The sequence below is a fragment of the Carlito syrichta genome, unplaced genomic scaffold, assembly GCF_000164805.1.
Source record: "Carlito syrichta isolate Samal-C Ts95f unplaced genomic scaffold, Tarsius_syrichta-2.0.1 Scaffold287344, whole genome shotgun sequence".
NCBI classification, from domain to species: Eukaryota; Metazoa; Chordata; class Mammalia; order Primates; family Tarsiidae; genus Carlito; species Carlito syrichta.
The window spans coordinates 10,132-31,251 of record NW_007231440.1 but is presented as its reverse complement, the minus strand read 5'-3'; the positions used below and the strand labels follow the sequence as shown (position 1 = coordinate 31,251).

Here is a 21,120-nt window from a genome sequence, read left to right as displayed (position 1 = left end):
AAGTGTAGTGCCTAGGGGGATGAAGGGAAAGGTTACCAAGAGGGCAAGCAGATGAGGGCTGGAGCCTGGACTGGGGGTAGTGGACATGGAGGGTGTTTACCTTGCTGGCAGGTGAGGCAGCAACTGCCAAGACCTTTTGCCGGAAGTGAAGCTCTTGCTTCTCCTTGGGCATTTCCCTGGGAAAGAAGAAGTAGGGAATGGCAGCCAGAGCCACCGCACAGGCAGCGATGAGGAAGCCCAGCCACCAGGCGCCCACCCATCGGGGGTCCTTCGGGGTCAGGCTGATACCACCTGGAAGAGAAGACCGACATGATATTAGGATCAGAGTGGGCTGTCAATTCTAGGTCATCCCCCTGTCTGAAACATGAGGTGGCCTGGGCTGGGAGTCCGGAGACCTGTTATTTAGTTTTAGTTTTGTCAGTTATGCCCTGTGTGACCTTGGGTAAGTCCCTGACCCTTTCTGGACCTTGGTTTCTTCAACTACTAAGGCATGTAGTGTCATGGTTAAAGTCATGGACTATGAAAATGGATTGCTGGACCTGAATAACAGTGCTAACTCATAACCTTGGACAAGCTCTTTGTGTCTCAGTTTTTTCCTCTGTGATATTATCAGATTCCATATCAGGGGGTTGTTGTGAGAATTATAAGAATGAAACATATAGAACACTTAGAAGAATATATGCTATATAGGTATTTGCTCTTCCTCCTTCTCTTCCTCTTCTTCCTATTGCTATTGTGAGTATTATTATTAAATTAACAGCTAGGACTACTGTTGTGGTTCTCAGACCTATATGATGATTAATATCCTCAGGGGAGCTTGTCAAAAACACTGACTTTATGGAAGATACACTTAGAATGACCACAAGGTGGGATGGGAAGATGATCGAGGAACCTGTATCTTTAACAAGTTCCCCAGGTGATTTTTGAGCCCCCCCCCCACCAGGGTTAATTAGGACTAGATTATCCCAGATGTACTCCCTGGCTGGAGTGCGCAAACCTCTCATCAAACATCTTAACCTCAAGACTGAGCCGGGTACATTCTCCTTCAATCTCCACAGTATCCACAAATACCTTATACAAATACAAATGCATGATGGCGCCAGCCCCATGTGCAGAGCTGGTTTCCCAAGCACTTGATCCTGAGCTCCTCTTGGGCAGGGGCCAGAGCACACAGCCAGCACTCAGCAAATATATATCTGAAAAGCCGGGGTAGGTCTGGCTCTTGCATTGCAGTTGACTCCCGCCTTACCTGCTATCTCCCCTGGCCCTATACCTGGCTGGTGAGAGCTCACACCTGCATCTCCCACCTCCTCCGCGTCTCATATGCCTGTGCTGGCAGCAAGCATGATTCGCCCACCCCATGAAATCCCCCGTAGAGAAGGAAGGACTTGGGAGGTGGCAAGTTGGGCCACAGAATTGCCACATCTGTTCGTGGAGATGCCCCATCCTGCCAGGATGGCATCAGTAGTCAGGAAATACACCCCCTTCCACTGAGCTGAGATGTGCCTGGGAAATCTAGGGAACCTCTGGCTCCCAGGACTTTTCCTCTGGGGGAGGGAGGGGTTGCTGCCAGAGCCCATACTTGGCTCCTGGACCTAGGTTTCTAAAAGGAAGGGAGGTGGGGTGGGGCTGTCTCTAGTGACTATTGTGCAGAGCTGCCCACACCTGTCCTGGCTGGAGGCAAAAGCTGGAGAACAAAAAGCTGCTTCTGCACCTTTACCCAGCCACACACATCGCCCAAGGCTTCCAAGACCTGCTGGAAAATCTCCAGGTGAGGATAGCAGGAGGCAGGAGGCACATCTGGAGGCTCAGAGCTGCTTGGTGTGACAAGCAGACAGCTGAGAGGCCACAGTGGCGTGTTGTAGCAGGAATTCCCTCCTGCCCCCACAAGGGCTCCAGAGCTCTGGAACCCCCAACACTCCTCCCTCCTGGTCACCTTCAGACCTGGCTCCAGTCCCACTCCTTAGCCCACTCTGACCACTACCTGGATCAGAGACCACTGTTAGCAACTGTTTTCTAAACTCTGGCAGTTTCCCAGACTCTGAGATGGTCAGAACTAAATAGGTTCTTAGAAGTTGCCAGCAAATGTCCCATCTGAGAGAGACCCAAGGTAGCACAGGGAGTCACCAAATTCTGCGCCACGGTTTCTCTCCAGTGTACCATCATCCTCTCTGTTTTCCCTGGGTCTTGTTTCCTCCTAAAGACAGGCATTCCTTCTAGGCCAAGAGAGCATGTTCTTTTTTCTGCATGTACAAGTACAAAACCGAAAGCCTGGGACAAGGCGAAGGCTCACAGCAACAGTAGTAACTGCAACCACGACTCCTCACCTGAGAGCACTTTACAGTTTATCTCTATCATCTCACTGGGTTCTGGTTGATGATCTCATCGATGAGAACACTGAGACACAGAGAGGCTGAAGGGCTCGTCTGAGGTCAGTGCTGTTGCAGGGATTTGAACCTAGGTTCCTTGGCTCAGTGTCTCCTGTGAGACCGACAGTTAGTTAGCGGGTGTCTGTGTGTCCCTGGGACAAATATGTGCTCCTGAGTCTCACCTTCCGGCATCCGGTCAATGTCCACATAAAGACGGAGCATGAGGCCGCCCAGCCCATAGGCCATGCCTGGCCCCATCATGGTCACTGCAAACAGGATCCCTGCAACACAAGGCCTAGGTTAGAACCCTCTAGCGCTGGCTGCCCTGAGTTTACCAGTGTCTTCCCAGTCTTTGATGGACAGAGACAGTCTGTCTTCCCTGGTCAGGGTTGGGAAATTCTCTAGGGATTCTTTGGAACTTTGTTGACCAGATGTGGCAGAGGTCAGGGACTCCATGCCCGCCTTGGGCTTCTCTCCTCCCACCTGAGCCTGGCCTGACCCTCAGAGGCCGAGGGGTGGGAGTGGTCCTCACCGAGGTAGAGGGGCGAGTTGCTATTATGGGCAAAGTCGTCAATGTAGGAGATGCCAAAGGGCTGAATGGGCACCCCGCCCACGCCCAGCAGGGTCTGTGCCATGAACATGATTCCCACCACAGTCAGATGCCGGGTCTCAGTGTAGCTTGAGCAGCTGCTGTTGGAGGGGGCTAGAGCTGGGGCCGAGGTTGTGGGGAGGCACAGAGAAGCCTCGAAGTCCTGTGGTGTATCCTCTGAGAGATGATAAAAAAAATATTATGACAACGGCTAAGACTTAAACAGCACTTACCTGATAGAAGGTGCAATTCTAAGTGCTGTGCACAGAAATCATTTGATTCCCCAGAACAAACCATAGGAATGGGTGTTCTCATTACTCCCATTTCACAGATGATGAAACTGATGCTCAGACAGCAACTAGCAAAGAAATAGAGCCAGGACTAGAACCCAGGCAGGCTGGTCTTAGCCTCCAGGCTCTTCAACTGCCCTATGCCACCATCCCATGGCGACAGTGGCTCTTGGATAGGGTGAAGTAGTCAAAGGAGGTAGAGTTTGAACTGAGTCCAGAAGAACAAACAAGATTTTCCAGAAAGAGAGGGAGGGGAGGGGTGTTCCAGTGAGAGGTCACAGTATGGGCAAACCCCAAGGCCTTGGAAAAAAGGGCACTGTGTTGGTAGAATGAGAAGCTGAGGATGATTAGGTCACAAGGTATGAGTACAAGGCCAGGGCTACGGGCAGGAGCAGGCAGAGAGGGAGGCTGGGGCTGGATCATGGAGGGCTCTGGGGCTTTTGGCTTTCGTTTTGGGAGAGTTCAATGTCAGCTTAGGACATGGATGCAGAGTGCAGCAAAGAATTTTAGTTTAGCATCAGACATTTGTCCCCTGTAACTCATCAATATTTGATGAGCAAACTTGAGGAGACCCTTACACTATTATTAGCCCAAATGTGGGTGCGGAAGTGGTCTTCTCTATGTGGCCCTCCCTTTATGGGAGCTGGGACTCTGAGTTGTGTCAACCCAACCTGGAAAGCAACTCCCTCAGGCTGCACAGAGCTCTGTGAACCGAGGTCAACAACTGCACTTAGGTTTTCAACCTGGATTTTTCTGGGTAATGACAGAGGCCCTTTAGCCCTCTGGGTCTCTTCATCTCTCAAATGAATCTCCTAGAACAGAAGTTATCCAGAGAGAAGGAATTCATAAACAGCAGTTCAGAGTAGGGGCTAAGGCAGGGCTACTTGCGTGTGGCATTGCTCTGTTGGCATGGGCCTTGGGAAAGTTCCTCCCCTCTCTGAGCCTCAATTTCTTCACTTGTGGGAGTTAATGATAACTCGTGCCTCATGAGGTTCTGAATATTAAGAGTGGTGAGTGTGCCAGGGCACAGTGTCTGCTAGATGCTAGACGACAATAGAGAGACTGTGTGTGTCCTTTCACCCACGTCCCCCATTTCTTGCAGAGGGCCTGGCACAAAATTGAGTTTTATAAATACTAGATGAAGAATGAATGGATGAAACAGCCTGGAGTGTCAGAGCAGGATGGAAGCTTGGAGACCCTTGGAGACTGAGGCTCAGACGGGACTTTGCTCCGGGTTTCAGGGGAGCCTAGGCAGAGGGGTTTCCTATGGCAATGAGGAAAAAGAAGAACATGTGTGACCCTACACAGCAAAAGCTCTGTAAAGTGAAAATGCTGGACAAAGAAACTCAAGGAAGTCTCACTTTTCAGCATGCCAAACAGCCCTCTTGACACTCAGGTCTAGATAACCGCTCTGCATTCTTCACGCCCACTACCCCCTCCCCCATTTTCCCACTTCCTGCCTTAAGACCCATGCCCCTCCTCCTCCCCCTATAACTCCCACCTTCTCTCTACACTGCAGTTCAAGTGCCACCTTGCCAGCTCCCTCTGGCTGCCAGTGTCCCTCCCCTACTCAGGGCTCTAATGGCCCTCTGGCCATCTCCTAAGCTACTGGGCTCTACACCTTGTACTGGAGTTGCCATGCTCACTCCATCCCTGCAATCCTCTGGGTCATGTCTGCTTCATCTTTCTACTTCCTTTCCCCACCCTGGCACAGAGTGGGACTCCAGAGGTGTGAGCTGGTGGGAGGGCGAGGGAGGTAGGCTGCACTGACAATCCTCCTCACCTGGGAGACTTCCCTGTTGCCGGGCTGTGGTGTGGGCTTCTACTCTGGGTTTCTTCCACTCTGGGAAGCCCGCCTCCCTTCTTTATCCTTCCTCACACAGTTGACACACTGAGGTTTTCGTTTGTCTCTATCTCTGCTTCAAGACCAGGAGCTCCCTGGAGTAAAGGACTAGGTCCCCTGAGAGGCTCAGGCAAAAAGTAGGCAGCATGAAGGGCTTGTTGGGTGGATCACTGGACGGATGGATAGACGGATAGATGGATGGATGGATGAAGAAGGGAAAGTTGGATGGGTAGATGGGATAATAGGAGCCGGAAGGAATAGAGTAAATGCTCAAGCTGCTTGGGTCATTCTCTAAAGGAGCATCAGTTTGTCAAGTAGGCCTTCAGGAAAATCCCCCTGGGCTGAACAGGGTTTCACTATTCCTGTCTAATACTCTTTCATTTTTTCATTCACTCATTAATTCTTTCTTTCATCGATGTCTTGCTTTTGTGAAGATAAGATGCATGACTACATTATTAATTGCTTAGAGTAGTGTCTGATCAATAGTAAGTAGTGTATGCCACTGTTATTTTCCCACAGGCATTGCCTGAAGACCTACTGCATGTTAGGCCCTAAATCTAGGCTGAAGTATAAATTCAACCCCACCTCAAAAAACCACAGTGGTCCTGGGATGCTGGGGCCCACCTTGCCCAGTGAAGACCTGTGCGTGCGCCCTGGTGCACAGTAATGTTCATGACCCTCTCCTGCCCAGCCCTTCCTGTTCTTACCCAGGCTAGTGTGGTCGTAGCGGTATGGCTCCGAGATGAAGTGTGGGAGAGTCATGAGGAGGCCTGCCAGGGCCACAAGGATAGCCCCATAGCCGATCAGCCGGGGCCGGTGTACCCGGCTGCCAAAATAGCTCACAAACACTATCAAGGCTGTGTTCCCCACCTGCAAAGGGAAGAGGTCACCTGTTAAAGTGGAGCAGAGCCCAGGGTTGGGGTCCTGCCCCATTCCTATCTTTATCACCAACTTTAGTATTCCTATCTGTATAATGGCCAGAATAAAAATCACCTAGATCCCTCTTATAAGCGCAGATTCTGGGTCCTCCTTGGATATACTTCCCCATTAGAGGAGAGATATGAGGACAGGGCAGAGTTTCATTTTAGAACATGGGTCGGATCCCATGCTAGAACATGGAGGAGGATGGGCAGTCAAGGAAAAAGGATTTTGAGTTTCAGAACCATCATGGGTGAGAGGATATGTAAGTTTAAAGCCCGAGTATGTAGGGGACTTGAGAGCTTGCAAGGCACTGCCATGAGCAGGGGGTGCATCCACTCAGCTCCCTACTGATTCATGACCATGGATGAGCCCCAGACTCCTTGTTGGGGGAGTGAGGCAGTATCAGCAGGTGGTGGGGTCAGGGGAACAAGACTGACCTTGGCAAAGGCAGCCATTCTCCATCTTATAGATGAGACGCCAAGGTCCAGAGACTGATAGGAATGTGACACTTTACCCAAGGGGAGAGAACTTCACAGAAATCTGCCAGGGGCGGGGAAGGGAGAAAGAGACAGCTTCCTTCCCCCAGGGTAAAAACATCTGGTGGGGGCTGCTGGGGCACAGCTGGACTCTGATCTCCAAATCCACCCAAAGCAGCTCATCTGCTCTTTCCTGCTTGGCTGTGGGCCCCACAGCCCTGTGAATCTCTGAGCAATTCTGCCAACAGACGCTCTGTGCCATGGCATTCCTCTCTCCCCACACCCCAAAGACGGAAAGTTCTGCCCTTGATGTAACCGAAGCTTCTCTCACTGCTGTTGAAGTGATTTTCTCTGATTTCTTCCTGGGACAGGCGATAGCTAGGTGCCTACAAAGGTAAAGGAACTAAAGGGAGAGCAGGTGGACATGGGACCCCAGCTAGCTCTAAATATCCCACAGCCCCGATAGGATGCTCTCCAAGAGGGGGATTGCCAGGTCTTCCAGCTGCAAGCCCTCTGAGGCTTCAGGGATTGCGCTGTTGGAGGTTGCCTGAGGGTGCTAGGAAGGGGAGGCTTTATGGTGAGGTAGTGAGGGGGAAACTGGTGGAAGGTGGGGGGTGCAAGTCTTCCTCAATGTCTGCCCCTGTGGCGGAACCGGGGACAGTACCTCGTTGAAGGCGGCCAGCAGTCCTGAGGTCTGGCTGGAGAGGCCAAAGCGCTTCTCCACTGTGGATATGGAACTCTTAAGGTAGCCGGAGATCATGAGCTGTGCCAGCTGCAGCAGGCTGTGGCACAGGACAAAGAGCTGGCAGAGAAGCCGCAGGCAGAGGGACCAGGAGGCAGCAGGGAGACAGGCAGAGGTGGGAGGTAGCGGGGGAGACAAGGAGTGGGAGAGTGAGGCCAAGAGAGGAGCAAGGAATGGAGACGGACTCATAGAAGGAGAGAAAAGGAAGGAGGGAGGGAAGGATAGCGACAAAGACAAACGAGAAAGAGAGAGAGACCAAAGGAGACAGAGAGGGGGAAAGGGAGGGAGACAGAGACGGGAAGGGAGGGGGAGAGGAAGAAAGAGTTAGTTATTGGAGTAGCCTGTGGCTTCCCACACAGGCCTAAAACCCAGAAAAGCTGTCTTGGGTACATTCCAGGGGCCTGGGGGCTACCAGAGAGCCTCATGACTGAGAGTGGGGTCTTCATGGGGTCTGGAATGGTGGGAGCTCCCTCTGATTCTCAGAGCTCCCCCTGGGCTGGACTGGACCTTTCTCTCTGCTCCACCACCCTGCTCCTTTCTCCTAGAAGCTGTCCAGGTCCATCCAGATCCTTCTCTATTTCACCCCCACCTAATCCTTTCCTAGAGCTGCCACAAGAAGACCACTTGAACACACCAAAACCTCAAATGGCCGGACTCTACCCCACCCCAGATATCCCAGCCTGCCTGTAGTCTTCCTACTGAACAGCTGACAGAATTCATGAGAAGAAAAGCATGCTTCAAAGCATCAAAAAATCGAGCATCATGCAAAAGTTTATATATTCCCTCTGTTCTTCTGAGTCTCGGTTTTCTCAACCATACAATGAGGACAACAGCCCTACCTTCCAGGGTTATGGTGAGAATGAAATACGATCATGTGTGAATGGCACCTGGAGGGCCTGGCACCCAGTAGGCGCCGGTAGATGTTGGATATTTAGGCATCCTTGGTGGAACCAGGACTCCAAGTGTTCATACAGGTTCAGGATCCCTGGGGTACTTCTCTATTCCTCTACGGAGCAGAAAGCAAGGGCACTCATCCCCCACTGCCCCCAGAGCAGCCCCTTTGCTCTCTGGAAGGAGAGAACATATCCTGGGCACCTTCCATGTTTCCAAAACCTAGCTAAGTGCTTTCTTAGATCGTCCCTTGGATGCTCACAGCCACCCATTCTACAGGCAAGGAAACTGAGGCTCAGAGAAAAGCATGCTTGGTGTTACACAGCCACAATGAGGCAAAGCCTGCTCTGCTGGCTCAGAGGACCCTGCCCTTGCCAGGCCCCAAGAGGTACCTTGATGTTATGGAACACACTTCGCCTCATGTCCTGAGGATCTGGGCTGGCTTTGCCTCCAGGTGTGTCTTCTGTGCCCATCCTGGCCTTGTCTGGCATCTGGGGTCCCTCACCTGCTGGCCCTGAGGGACAGACAGCCAGAAAGTGAGAGAGGATGGAATCCCAGATGATGGCTCTGACCCTAGACCTCAGGACCAAACAGTTTCATGGGGAAGAAATCTTAATGATTGGTAAGAATCTGAGCCCCAAATCACCTTCAGTCTTCCTGGTTCCCGGGTCACAGCACCGGAAGGGACCTACCTGAGAAGCTGTGTGTTCCAGGTGCCCATGGGGGCCAGATCCCCACTGGGACGGCCCATTTCACCCCTCACTCTGCTCCCAGCATAAACCTCCACACAACAAATATGCCGACAGTGGACCCCGCAGCAGGGATGAGCTATGCAGTCTCTCGGCCCTGCTAGAGGCTGAGTCTGGACGTGGGTCTGTCTGGCTTAGTCTCAGATCAGGGGTCTGGGGCCAAATGCAGGTTCAAGGCTTGGTCCATACTTAGGGAATAAAGGCTTTTTTCTGGTTGTATTTTAGAACAGATACCGACCCTCACATAGGGCACCACCCTGCACATCATCACAGAGCTAACCAGCCCAATCTCCAAATCATACCATCAAACAGTGTTGCAGGTCAGGGTAGAAAGGGCCTCAGAGCTTATCTCCTGTGATACCCTCCTGGACAAACAGAGACTCAAGTGGGGCAGTGACTCAGAACTCAGGAGGCAGAACTCTCTTGGACCCTTGGCCCCCACTGCACAAGCCATGTGGGCTTTCTCCCATGGTAGCTATGGTAACCACATCAGTATCACACTCACTGCAGTGAGAGGAAAACTGAGCCCCTCTAGAGGCTTCTCCCAGGACCTCCTGAGCTCACTCTCAGTGGGGAGCCCAGAAGTCCAGCCTTGGGAGACTCCACCCCTCCATTTTGATAGAAACCACCTGGCAGCCCAGGCTTCCTTGGCCTTCCTTCCCTCCTGTGGCCCCACTTCCTTCTCCATTGTTTCACATCTCTCTTGCCGAACATGCTTCTTGTGGTGCCTGAAAACTGACCTAAGGACTGCTCTGACTCAGGGGGCTCTCTCTCACCCCATATCCAGGCCTGGAAGGTAAACTTGGGGAGCAGGCTGCAGAGGCCACAAGGATTGGTTTTGTGCTTCTCACACAAGATACCTGGGAGCCTGAGGATTTTTATAAATGTATAAATTGAGATATAAAATCCACTGAATGTACACAGTTGAGTGGTTTTTAGTATCTTCACAATCATCACCACTGTCTGATTTCTGAACATTTTCATCATCACAATAAAAAGTCCCAAGACTATTAGTAGTCACTACCCACTGCTGCCTAGCCCCAGTCCCTGGCAACCACCAATCTACTTTCTGTCTCCATAGACTTGACTAGTCCAGATACCTCATATAAATCTAATCATCCAATATGTGTTTTCTTTCTTCTTTTTTTTTTTTTTAATTGAGTCAGAGTCTCACTCTCTCACAGACTGGAGTGCAGTGGCACGCTCACAGCCACCACAGCCTGCTGGGCTCAGGAGATCCTTCCTCCTCAGCCTTCCAAGTAGCTGGAACTACAGGCATGAGCCACCATGCCCAGCTGATTTTTTACTTTATTGTAGAGATGAGGTCTCACCATGTTGCTCAGGTTAGTCTCGAACTCCTGGACTTAGGCAATCCTCTCGCCTCTGCCTCCCAAAGTACTGGAATGACAGGCACGAGCCATCGTGTCCTGTCTTTTTTTTTTTTTTTTTTGAGTCAGGATCTCTCACTCTATTGTGCCCAGGCTGGAGCGCAATAGCATGATCATGGCTCACTGTAGCCTCACCCAACTGGGCCCAGGTGATCCCTCGCCTCAGCTTCCTGATGTGTTCTTGTAGAGATGGGGTCTCGTTATGTCACCTAGGCTGGTCTCAAACTCCTGGGCTCAAGCAATCCTCCTGCCTCAGTCTCCAAAAGTGCTTGGATTATAGGTTTCAGCCACTGTACCCAGCCAATATGTAGCCTTTTGTGACTGGTTACTTTCAAGTAGCATAACGTTTCCAAGGTTCATCTATGTTGTAGCATGTAACAGTATTTCATTTCTTTTTATGGCTGAGTAATATTTCATTGTATGAATATATCACATTTAGTTTATCCATTTATCAGTTGACACTTGAGTTGTTTCAGGTATTATGAACATTCATGTCCAAATTTTATGTAGACATGTTTTCCATTCTCTTGGGTATATACTCAGGAATGGAGCTGCTGGGTCTTAGAGTAATTCTACATTTAACTATTTGAGAAACTGCTAAACTGCTTTTTCACAGTGGCTGTACCATTTTACACTCCTGCCAGCAATGTATAACGGCTCCAATTTCTCTGTCTTTGCTAATACTTGTTACTGTCTGCCTTTTCCATTGTAGCCATTCCAGTAGACACAAGTGGTATTTCACTGTGGCTTTGATTTGTATTTCCCTAAGGACTAATGACTTTGAGCATCTTTTTTTGTGCATATTGGCCGTTTGTATATCTTGTCTATACAAATAGCTTGAGGAATTTAACTGAGGAAATGGAAACACGTATGGCTGGGGAGGAGTCCCTTGGGGGGCATACACACTCAAGGGAAATAAGGGGAAATTGAAACAAAACTGACATCTGAGAGGGAGGAGATGAGGGCTTGGCCTAGGGAAGGGGAGTGTCAGGGGAGACTCTGCAGGGGTCACTTTGAAGGGGAAGAGGCAGTTCAAAGCAAAGATTCCCAGAGGAAACTGAAGGAACATTTCTCACAGGCAGAGGCCAGTCACCTGCTATAGCCAGGGCTCCGCTACATGCTTTCCAAGCACTGGCTCATGAACCCTCTCACAGCTCCATTTTTTTGGTGCTTTGTTATCTCCCTGCTTCTCATAGGGACACCCAGACTCAGAGGAACCAGCCCTGGTTGACCTTAACCCAGGAACTCAAGCCCGGGTGCCAAAATCAACATCATTCCATACTTTTTACACAGGTTTGAAGCACAGTGCTCTTCTCTGTCTTGGTCCACCCAAGCCTAGCCAGGTCGCCTCCTAGGCAGCAATGCCAGCCCACCAGGGGACCAGGCCAACCAGGTGATAGGTCTGGAGCCAAGGCCAAAAGTCATTGACCTGGAGCCCTAACTCCAAAGGAAAACCAGGGAATGGATGGGGGAGAGGGTCAGAATATCTGTGGGAGCTCAGAACATGGGAACCCCAGCTCCAAGCCAGATCCTAGGCATTTTGCTTGGCTCCCTGGGCACACCGGAGGCATCTTCCCTGTGCTCCCAACTGACTAGCTCTAGTTCCAGCCCCCTACTCTCTCACCTGCCCATTCCGGGAGCCTGCTTACTTGCCTTGGGTGAGCTCCTACTCCAGCCTCACCCCTGGCTCTCTCAGAAGCTTCTATCTCAGCTTCTTGTGCCAAGGCTCAAAGTTTCCAGAGATCACTTTATCCTTTAGAGATAGGGCTGTTTCCAGAAGACAAAGTCCATAGCCTGAGCCTTTGGGTTGGGGGAGGAAAGCACTGGCATGTCCCTCTGGACCCTGAGAGCAGAATCAGTCATGTGGTTGGTGGTCAGTAGGTCCCTGAATGGGTGGTCAGGCAGGCTGTCAGTCCCCTTTGGGTTCTTCCTGTGGGCCCCTACTGAGGGGTGAACAATTTGACTTCCTGGCTGAGGACAGAACTCTCCTTGGAAGGAGGTTCCCAAGTCCAGGAGCTACTTCAGCCTGAGCACCACGGGGTGCAGAGCTAGGTTGTGCATGTGCACCCATTCTTCTAGCAACCCTCCAGGGCTACTGCTGTGACTCCATGATGCATCTGAGGAAACAGAAGCTCCCAGAAGGTGTGACTTATCCAGCTTGGACCAGATCAGTCTGGCTCTCATGCCCCCAACAGCAACCACAGATGGGGCAAAACCCAGCCAGGCTTCCCTCCTGAGAATTGTCATAGGAAGCTGTATGGGACAGTGTGTCATTGTACCAGTCCATCCTTTAGCTAGTGTTGGGACACAGAAACCGATAGCCTAAAATATGACAGACGCTTTGACATGCTGAACTGAAGAAACCTCAAGGTCTCTCTGATCTGTCCTAGGCCCTCCCTGTCTCTCCCAAAGCACAGGATGAAGTTGAAGCTCCTTTATCTCCCCAAGATCCAGACCCACCAAAAGGAACTTGTTTTTTCTTCCCCTCCCTGTAGGGCCAGGAGTGTAACCACACCTGAACAGATCTTGTCACAAAATAACCCAAAAGTGATTATCTGCTCTCTGACCCATTTGCTCTCCCTAGTAATCCCCCAAACAGGACACCTCTTCTCTGCACTCCGATAAACTGTCTTGTCAGAATCCACGTGTACATGTTAATAAAATCTGTATGCTGTTTCTCTAATTAATCTGCCTTTTGTGAGTTGATTTTTCAGTGAAACTTCAGAGGGTGAAGGGAAATTTTCCCTCAGCCCCTGCACCCGTCTGTCCGTTCATTCGTTAATCAACACCCTGTTTTAATGGCCCCAGAAAACACTGTCAGGCAACAATTGGGAAAGAGAAAGTGATATGACTGAAAAAGAAAGAAGGACATGTGGTCCCTATCCAGGGGACTTGAGTGTGATGGAGATCCAGGAGTCAAAACAAAGGCCCAGATTTGAACCTTCAGGGGAGACACCACCACAGGTACTAAAACATGCCAGTACAGAGCCTGGGAAATTCTCACATCCTGAGGAAGCCATCTGAAGGAGCGTTAGGACCAACAAGGGGCACTTTCTCTCCAGAACGTGCCAGTTGTTCCTCAGCAGGGAGCAAGACTTGCAACCACTTAGACATGGTATACCCTTGGGACAGCACTTAGACCTCTCCAAGCAGTTGTAAAATAGGAATAATGACCCGGCACAGTGGCTTACACCTGTAATCCCAGCATTTTGGGAGGCTGAGGCAAGAGGATTGCCTGAGCACAGGAGTTCAAGATCAACCTGGGCAACATTGTGAGACCTTGTCTCTACAGAAAAATCAAAAAATTAGCTGAGCATGGTGGCGCATGCCTGTAGTTGCAGCTACTCAGGAGGCTGAGATGGAAGCATAGCCTGAGCCCAAGAGGTGGAGGCTGCAGTGAGGCATGATTAAGCCACTGCACCCCAGCCTGGGCAACAGAGTGAGACCTCCAACTGAAAAAAAAAAAAAGGGGGAATAATGAGCCTTACCTCTCAAGCCTGCATGAGGGTCACAAGGGGTAGTGTCCTTTGTCAATTCCAAGTTGTCTCACAAGTGCCAGCTTTGTCAGCCTTTGCCACAGACTATTTCCACATCTGGCCACCAGGCCTCAAAATAACTTACTTTCCTTCCTGCAGGAGACGCAGCCTCAGCATTACTCATTCACCTCTTCCAGATCCTGGAAGCCGCACAGACTCCTCTGGTGTGCCTCCCTCTGCTGTGTCCTTGTCCCTCCCCTCACCATCCCTGTCCCCGCCCTGTCTCCGCCCCTGTCCCTGCCCAGTCCTCACTAGCTGCATTCCAAGACTTTGTTTTTTCCTAATAACTTTCCTGTGCAAGAAAAGAAAAGGTCTCTCCCCCATACTTTGCCAAGGTCATCAAAGGAACTCATGGAGATAGAATGTAAGGCAGAGGTTACAGTTGTGAAATGCTGGTAATCCCAGTGCTTTGGGAGGCCGAGGTGAGTGGATCTCCTGAGCCTGCGGGTTCAAGACCCACCTGGGCAACTTGGTGAGACCTCATCTCTACAATAAATCAAAAATTAGCCAGGCGTGGTAGCACGCACCTGTAGTTCCAGCTACTTGGAAGGCTGAGGCGGAAGGATCGCCGGAGCTCAGCAGGTCGAGGCTGCAGTGGCCAGGAGTGGTCAATGCACTCCAGTCTGGGTGACAGAGACTTCAACTCAAAAAAAAAAAAAAAGAAATGCTGGTTCAAGCCTCCCTATGCAAGGATGCTGGGCTGTGCACTGCTGGTGAATGGCCCCTTCTGGAATTGTCCTGCCTGAAGGCACATCTGGCCTTCAGACCTGCGGTGGGGACTTGCACAATGCTGGCTTGCCAGCAATTAAAAAACAGGAAATTTCACGTAAAACTCCTGATTTTTGTTTTTTCTTGCTGGGAGTGGCCACTGCACTCCACTCTGGGCGATGGAGTGAAACTCCAACTCAAAAAAAAAAAAAAAAAAGAAAGATCAGCAGAACTGGGTATGGTGGCTCACGCTTGTAATCCCAGCACTTTCAGAGGTGGAGGCAAGAGGATTGCCTAAGCCTGTGGGTTCAAGACCAGCTTAGGCAAAATGACAAGATCTTGTCACTACAATAAATCAAAAAATTAGCTGGGCGTGGTGGCACGCACCTGTAGTATCAGCTACTTGGAAGGCAGAGGCAGAAGAATCACCTGAACCCAGCAAGTCGAGGCTGCAGTGACCGTGAGCAGCATGCCACTGTGCTCCAACCTAGGCAGCAAAGTGAGACTCCTACAAAAAAAAAAAAAAAAAAAGAAAGAAAGAAAGAAAGAAAGAAAGAAAGAAAGAAAGAAAGAAAGAAAGAAAAGAAAGAAAGAAAAAGCAAAAGAAAGATCAGTAGATGAGGCAACACTGAGTCTACATTTCCATATGGCAACACTCAGCTGGCCCAAGGTGCTGGGCCTGCACATGGCAGTTCGCCCTGCTGGATCCTCACTGGAATTAACAGCCCAGCCCTCTTCATGGGTCCCTCTTCACTTGCCTGTGGGCTTCCCCCTCTACCACCCCCAGTGACACTGGGCTTGGAGAGTCCACTGGACAGGAAGCCAGGGGTAGGTGAGTTAGCCACCCTGAAGGGTGAGGAAACAGGGCCAGAGAGTACATGATTTGCCCAGGGTCACTGCAGCTGGGACAGAGCTGGTGCGAGGAGGGAGAATGAAGATTCATTCCACAGGCACAGAGAGCTCCCTGAGCCAGTCCACTTGGGACCCACAGGCAATCAGTCCCAATCCTTGCCCTGGGGGTGCTCCTGTATATGCAAGGGAAGGGGTGTGCCAGATTTCAAACACAGAATCACAGTGATGGCCCTCAGGGCTGTGACACAAGGAGGATCCAGACTATGAAAACAGAGCAAAGTCCGGATTGGAAGGCTTACTGGAGGAAGAAACACTGGAGAAAAAGGCGGAAGTATGAAAGTGCAAAGATTGCCCCGAAGACAATAGCCTGGTAAGGCTGGAGCACAGAGACGGAGGCAGGAGACGAGGCTGGGGAGGTTGGAAGGACCAGGCTCTGACAAGACTTGAATGCCAGTCCGAAGGGTGGGCTTTTTCCTGAGATCAGGGAGGAAGGCAGTTTGGCCTTCTGCCAAGATCACCATGACTGTCGGGGAGAGTGGAGCCGCCGACTGGAGGCAGGGACCGGGAAGAAGACAGGTGTGAGGTCCGGGACAGCAAGTCCCCATTTGCCTGGACCAGGCAGTGGCAGCAGGGTAGAGAGTGATGAGTTGATGCTATCCCAGGGGAGGTGGAAAATCAGTTGTGGGGAACCCCTGGGAGGGGGAGATAGGCACAGCTTTCTGTCTGGGTCCAGCATCATTGACAGTCACTTTTTTAGGGCAGTGTGAGGTCCGCATTGAACTCAGGGAATTTGGGTGCAGAGAGTAACCCAGGGGGAGACACCTAGGACGTCATGTGCTCCAGGAGAGAGGATATGGGTTGGAGGGTGGCATGTGTGGATAGGAGATAACAGAAGCCACAAGTGGTTAAAGTTGGCCGTTGTGAGTGAGAAGTCCCTACCATGTGCCCCAACTGCGAAGAGCAGAACAAAAGAAGGAACCTACCCCAGAAGTTTGTTCCAGGTGCCAAAGAGTATAGGGGGTCAGAGCTACTGGAAAGGCCGCGAGCCTCCAGCACCAACACCCCCACTGCCTGGGCCTGGGAAGGGAAATATTCTAGCTGCAAATATTGGACAACCCATCCCTCCAGAGGTATTGGGATGGGAGGCCCCCAGCCTTGTTGCTACTGGCCCCTGCCTCGAGTTCTCCCTATCTCTTATGTTGCCCTGGGTTCCTTTGGCCTGCTAGTCCCCTGCTTAGCGCCTGTGGCCCAGATCAGCTGTGCTTCCCTCCATAAAATCCCTCTCTCAGGTCAATTCCCTCTGCTCTTTCTCTGGGCTTTACTGCTGTTGGTCACTCTCTTGAATTATTCATATCACTCTCTTATCTGCCTCATCAGGCAGTAAACTCTCCCAGGGTAGAGGTCTGTGTCCTGTCCTGATGGATCATGCATGGTAGGTCCCCAGTGAAACCCTCTGGCTCAGACTTTGGATTCAAATATTTGTTTTGCCTTATTGCAATGTGACCTCAGACAGCTTATTTAGCCTTGCTAAACCTCAGTTTCCTTCTCTGTAAGAGAAAATAGTACCTGTCTCACAGTATTTGGGGCAAGATTAAAGGAAAACACCCTATGCCTGGTACATGAGGTACTCAACGATGGCTAGTCCCCCTCCCCCACTCCCAGCTATACTTGCAAACTAGTACAGGCTCCTCAGCCCTAAGGAGGGCAAGGCTGCTGGGAGCCACTCCCACCTCCTCATCTACCTATGCCTAGTGAGTGTGAATCTCTGGCCGCAATAGCTTCTTGCCATTCCCCACAGCCATCATGTTCTCTTCCACCTCTCTGCCTTTGCACACACTGTACTCTCAGTCTGGCATGTCCTTTCTCCCCAGCAAACTATTTATCTTTCAGGGCCTTTCCTAGCTTATACTTGGTTGTTGAGTTGAACTAAACTGAATGAAGGAGGAGAGAAGGGAGGAGCATGGGGCAACAGAAAGGACTGTCCCCAGGATGTGATGGGGCCAGCATGGGGGCCCTGAGTGTTCCTGTTCCCAGTTTGACCAGGCCCAGCATTCTGGAGGGGAAAGAGTCAAAGGCGGCGGGTGGGGGGCGACTCAGGGCTTCAGGCTTGGCTGTCATTTTGGGGAATTTCCTTCTAACAAGACCCTTGGGCAGACCACTGGGAGGACAATAGCATGCTTGAAGTCCAGCTGTTGCGAGACTATAGTTGTTGCTTCTTGAGGGAGAGCTGGCAGGGTAGAGGCACTTTCTGGTGGTTTCCGAGCCTGGTCAGGGACCCCATGCTGGGACTTTCTGTTCCCGGTTCTGGCTCCAGCTACTCTATCTAGACCCATGATGACCTTAAAAACAGTGACCAGAGTCTGGGGGAAGGGTGATCCCTGAGCCCACGGAGATGCAAACCAGTCTCCTGAGGCCCAAAACAAGGAACTCGAAGGGGCAGCTATTGGCCAAAGGCCACGCTCCTTCCCCTCTGTGTGGTCCTTGTTTATCTCTTTCTGTGCTTACGATCCCATTTCACTCCATGTCGGACTCTCAGTCCTCCAAACACAACTATTTGAGCCACAGAGATCCCGGGGTCTAGAGAGGAACTCTGGGTCGGCTCCCTGCAGATCCAACCGCCTGAAGCCTGTGCTCTCCAGGCACAGGCTGGGCACAGGAGTGTCAGTACAGACTCGTCAAGAAAGGAAAGGCCAGAAAAGGCCCTGATACCTGGTGGGGGCTTGAATTCGAGCCCTGACTCTGTCACTGACTAGCTGCATGGCCTTGGGCAGATAACCGGACTCCTCCCCTGGCCTTGGTTTTCTTACCTGTAAAATGGACATCGGAGTGCTTTGTACTTAGAAAAGTGCTGCATACATGAGTGGGGTTATTATGAATGTTCCCAGGACACAGAATCTCTCAGCCACTGAAGCCTGGCCACTGCCCTCCTCAGAAACCTTCTATAGCTCCCAATTTTCTCCAAGACAAAGTCCATATGCTTAGCCATAAGTTCCTTGTGATTGAGTCTCATCAGTTTCTTTGGCTTAACTTTCCAAGATAATGCCCAAAGGGCCTTCACCCATGACTCCAACTGTACTGGCAACTCATTCCCACAAACACGCCAGGTGCAGTCACTTCACCTAGCATTTGCAATGCCATCTCCTCCCCTGGAATACTCATCCTATGTGGGGTTTGTGTAAGGGAAGAGAAAGCCCAAGGACAATGACACAGAGAAGAAAGAGCTTTGGCGCCAGACAGACCTGGGCTCTGGCCCCTACCCTGCTGCTTACTTGCTGGGTGAACCTGGGCCAGTTATTCGCCCTCTCTGAGCATCTGTTTCCTCATCTATTAAAGAGGAAATCTATTAGGAAATTTCAATGAGTTTTCATAAAGCCAGTGATGCAGTGCTGGAATTTGAGCCTAGGACTGCTGGCTCTTTCCTGTGCCCCACCTGGCTGCCCCAGGATGGCTCTCAGATGGGTTGGAGAGAGCAACAGCAGCAACACCGGAAATGAGGAAGGGAGAACATCAGAGAGAGGGTCAAACAGCCTATGGGAGCTGACAGGAGAGGTTACCTCTAGCTGGGAGAATCTGAGTTGACATGTAGAGGAGTTGAAAAACAGCACATTTTACCAGAAAGGAATGTGGGTGGGGGCTTCCTGAGCCAAAGTGCAGAGGTGGAAAAGCGGGGTCTCTGAGTCATACTGTGCAAAAGACCTGTACCTTCCGACAAAGAAGCGCTGTCTGCTGCCCAAGATTAGGTGGCACGTTGGTGGAGGGGCTCTGTCAGAGCCAGAGCTGACCTTCACTCCTCTCTGATGTCTGCCCCTGGCTGGGACAACTGTCCCCTCTCCTTGGGAACTCTTCCCAGGTTCCAGGCTCTATATCCTTCCCTACCTGCATTCCCACATCACTCAGAGCTCCACGGTGAGCCTGGCCATGGCTCAGATTGGAGCTCAGGAAGCAAGGCTAGAGGTGGCTTCTGGTGGCCCAGTGAGCAGACACTGAAGTTAGCTTCTGCTGTCTGTGTGACAGGTCAGGGGCAGCTAAAGAATATTCCAGAGATGGGCCCTGAAGAGGCCAGAAAAATAGTCATGGGGTGCTGGGATGTGGGGGGAGGGGCAGGTGCAATACAGCTGAAGTCTCTGGTTTCTTTCCACGCCCACAGGGTTGCCAAGGCTGATTGGGAATTTGGTTTGTCAGTGGCCTGTCCCCACCTCCCCCCAACCACCCCAGCCAAATCTGACCTCACTCTCATCTGTTCTGTGAGGTCCCCTGAGAGGAAACATCCACCCGCCCTTCCTTCCACAGTCCCCAAGCTATGGCTGCGTCCTCCTGGAGTCCCCGCAGCTGCACCTCAGCCAGGTCTGCCTCCTCGGCCTATGAAGTCCTCCTGCGAGCGAGTCTGGCCCTGCCTGTGTGGGTGTGAGGCTAACACGGGGGAGGACAGACAGCTGAGAGGGAGGTCAGAGGTGTCCAGTGCGGAGTCCTCCCTGTCTAAAGACCCTTTGTTTCTTGCTCCGCCCTGACTGCCTGGGAAATGCTGGGCCAGCCACTCCCTTCCCAGAAACACCGCCCTCGCCGCAGGGGGGCTTCCTTGACCACTCTTCATGCTGGGCTTCAAGACATTTATTTCTCCTTGCCCCCACCCCCAGCCAACCCACGCAGTTCTCTGCAGGTCTCTCTGAATCCTCCTCTCTTCCGGTGGATCCTTCTGATTTTGTCTTCAGATCTGTTTGTCGGCACCTTTCTGGCATCTGTCTCCGATCCCCCTCTTGCTCTCACTGCCTCCTGCTCCTCCCTGTCTCTCCCAGTCTCTGCCACAGTCATCTCTCCAGGACTGATCTCCTTCCCTCTCCCTACATTCTCCGGCTGACACCTGTTGATATTTGTCTTCTCCCTCTCTGTCTTTGTTGGAGTCACTTTTTCTGTCTCTCTGACTATACTTCCCTCTGTCTCTCTTTTTCTCTGCTCTGTCTCTATTTGTCGCCTTCAGAGAGGGGGAACAGGGCACAATGAGGGGGCCAGGGGCCTGTTTTTCTGTTGTCCTCTTAAGTCTCTCTGTCTCATCAGGGAAGTTTGGCTGGGTTCCCTGCCTACAGCTGAGTAAACAGTGACCCTTCCCACACGCCCCGGTCATTCACTCATTCATTCATTTCACTTTTACTGGGCTCCAGCCTCGTGCCTGGCTCATGCAGAGCTGAGAGTGCTCATCTCAGACCATTGCACCCATTTTGGCTCTACAGCCCCACCGTTCCTGCTGGGAATGTGGACCCCAGACTCTCTTTCAATACCCCTTCCTTAATTTGTCCGAACTTACCTATCCTGGGTCCCATGGCTGTTGGGGTGCAATGAACTCCAGCCCCTAATGCAATTTCTGGACCAGGAGCTTAGCAGGGAGAGTAAGCAGGCCCTCTCAGTGGGTCCTGGAGACAACAGCAGTGAGTCACAGCAGGGATGCACTAACAGTAGAAACTCCATGCACTGGGTCGACGTTTCTTGGGCCACACTGGACAGCAGCCTCGTCCAGGCGTGGGTTAGGGACTGCACAAAGTCCACCCCACTCTCCTAGGACCTCTCTCCCTGGGTCACTCGCTCCTTCTGTCTCTGCCCTGGCTCCAAGAGTTTTGTGGGAGGTTGGGTTTGTTTAAGTCCAGCCTCCCAGCTGGAAGGAAGCTGTGCTCCGCCTCCCTACAGCTCAGACCCAGCCTGTCCCTTCTCAGCCTCTGGCTTCGGCATTTCCCTGGGATGTTTTCTTCTGCTCTCTTGGTGGTGGAGAGGAGGGAG

The 21,120-nt window shown here is 51.5% G+C and overlaps 1 protein-coding gene across 1 annotated transcript in view; it reads right to left on the bottom strand.

Annotated features, from left to right (window-relative positions):
- SLCO2B1 (solute carrier organic anion transporter family member 2B1) overlaps nt 1-20,896 on the bottom strand; it is a 50,480-nt gene extending 29,584 nt beyond the window's left edge. The window contains exons 1-7 of the mRNA XM_008052705.2: nt 20,654-20,896; nt 8,514-8,635; nt 7,153-7,290; nt 5,799-5,961; nt 2,902-3,135; nt 2,552-2,650; nt 101-291 (exon numbers count right to left, since the gene is read on the bottom strand). Of these exons, the coding sequence (XP_008050896.1) occupies nt 101-291; nt 2,552-2,650; nt 2,902-3,135; nt 5,799-5,961; nt 7,153-7,290; nt 8,514-8,635; nt 20,654-20,669 (963 nt within the window). The 5' untranslated portion in view covers nt 20,670-20,896. The remainder of the gene's footprint in view (nt 1-100; nt 292-2,551; nt 2,651-2,901; nt 3,136-5,798; nt 5,962-7,152; nt 7,291-8,513; nt 8,636-20,653) is intronic.
- Nucleotides 20,897-21,120: the final 224 nt, after the last annotated feature.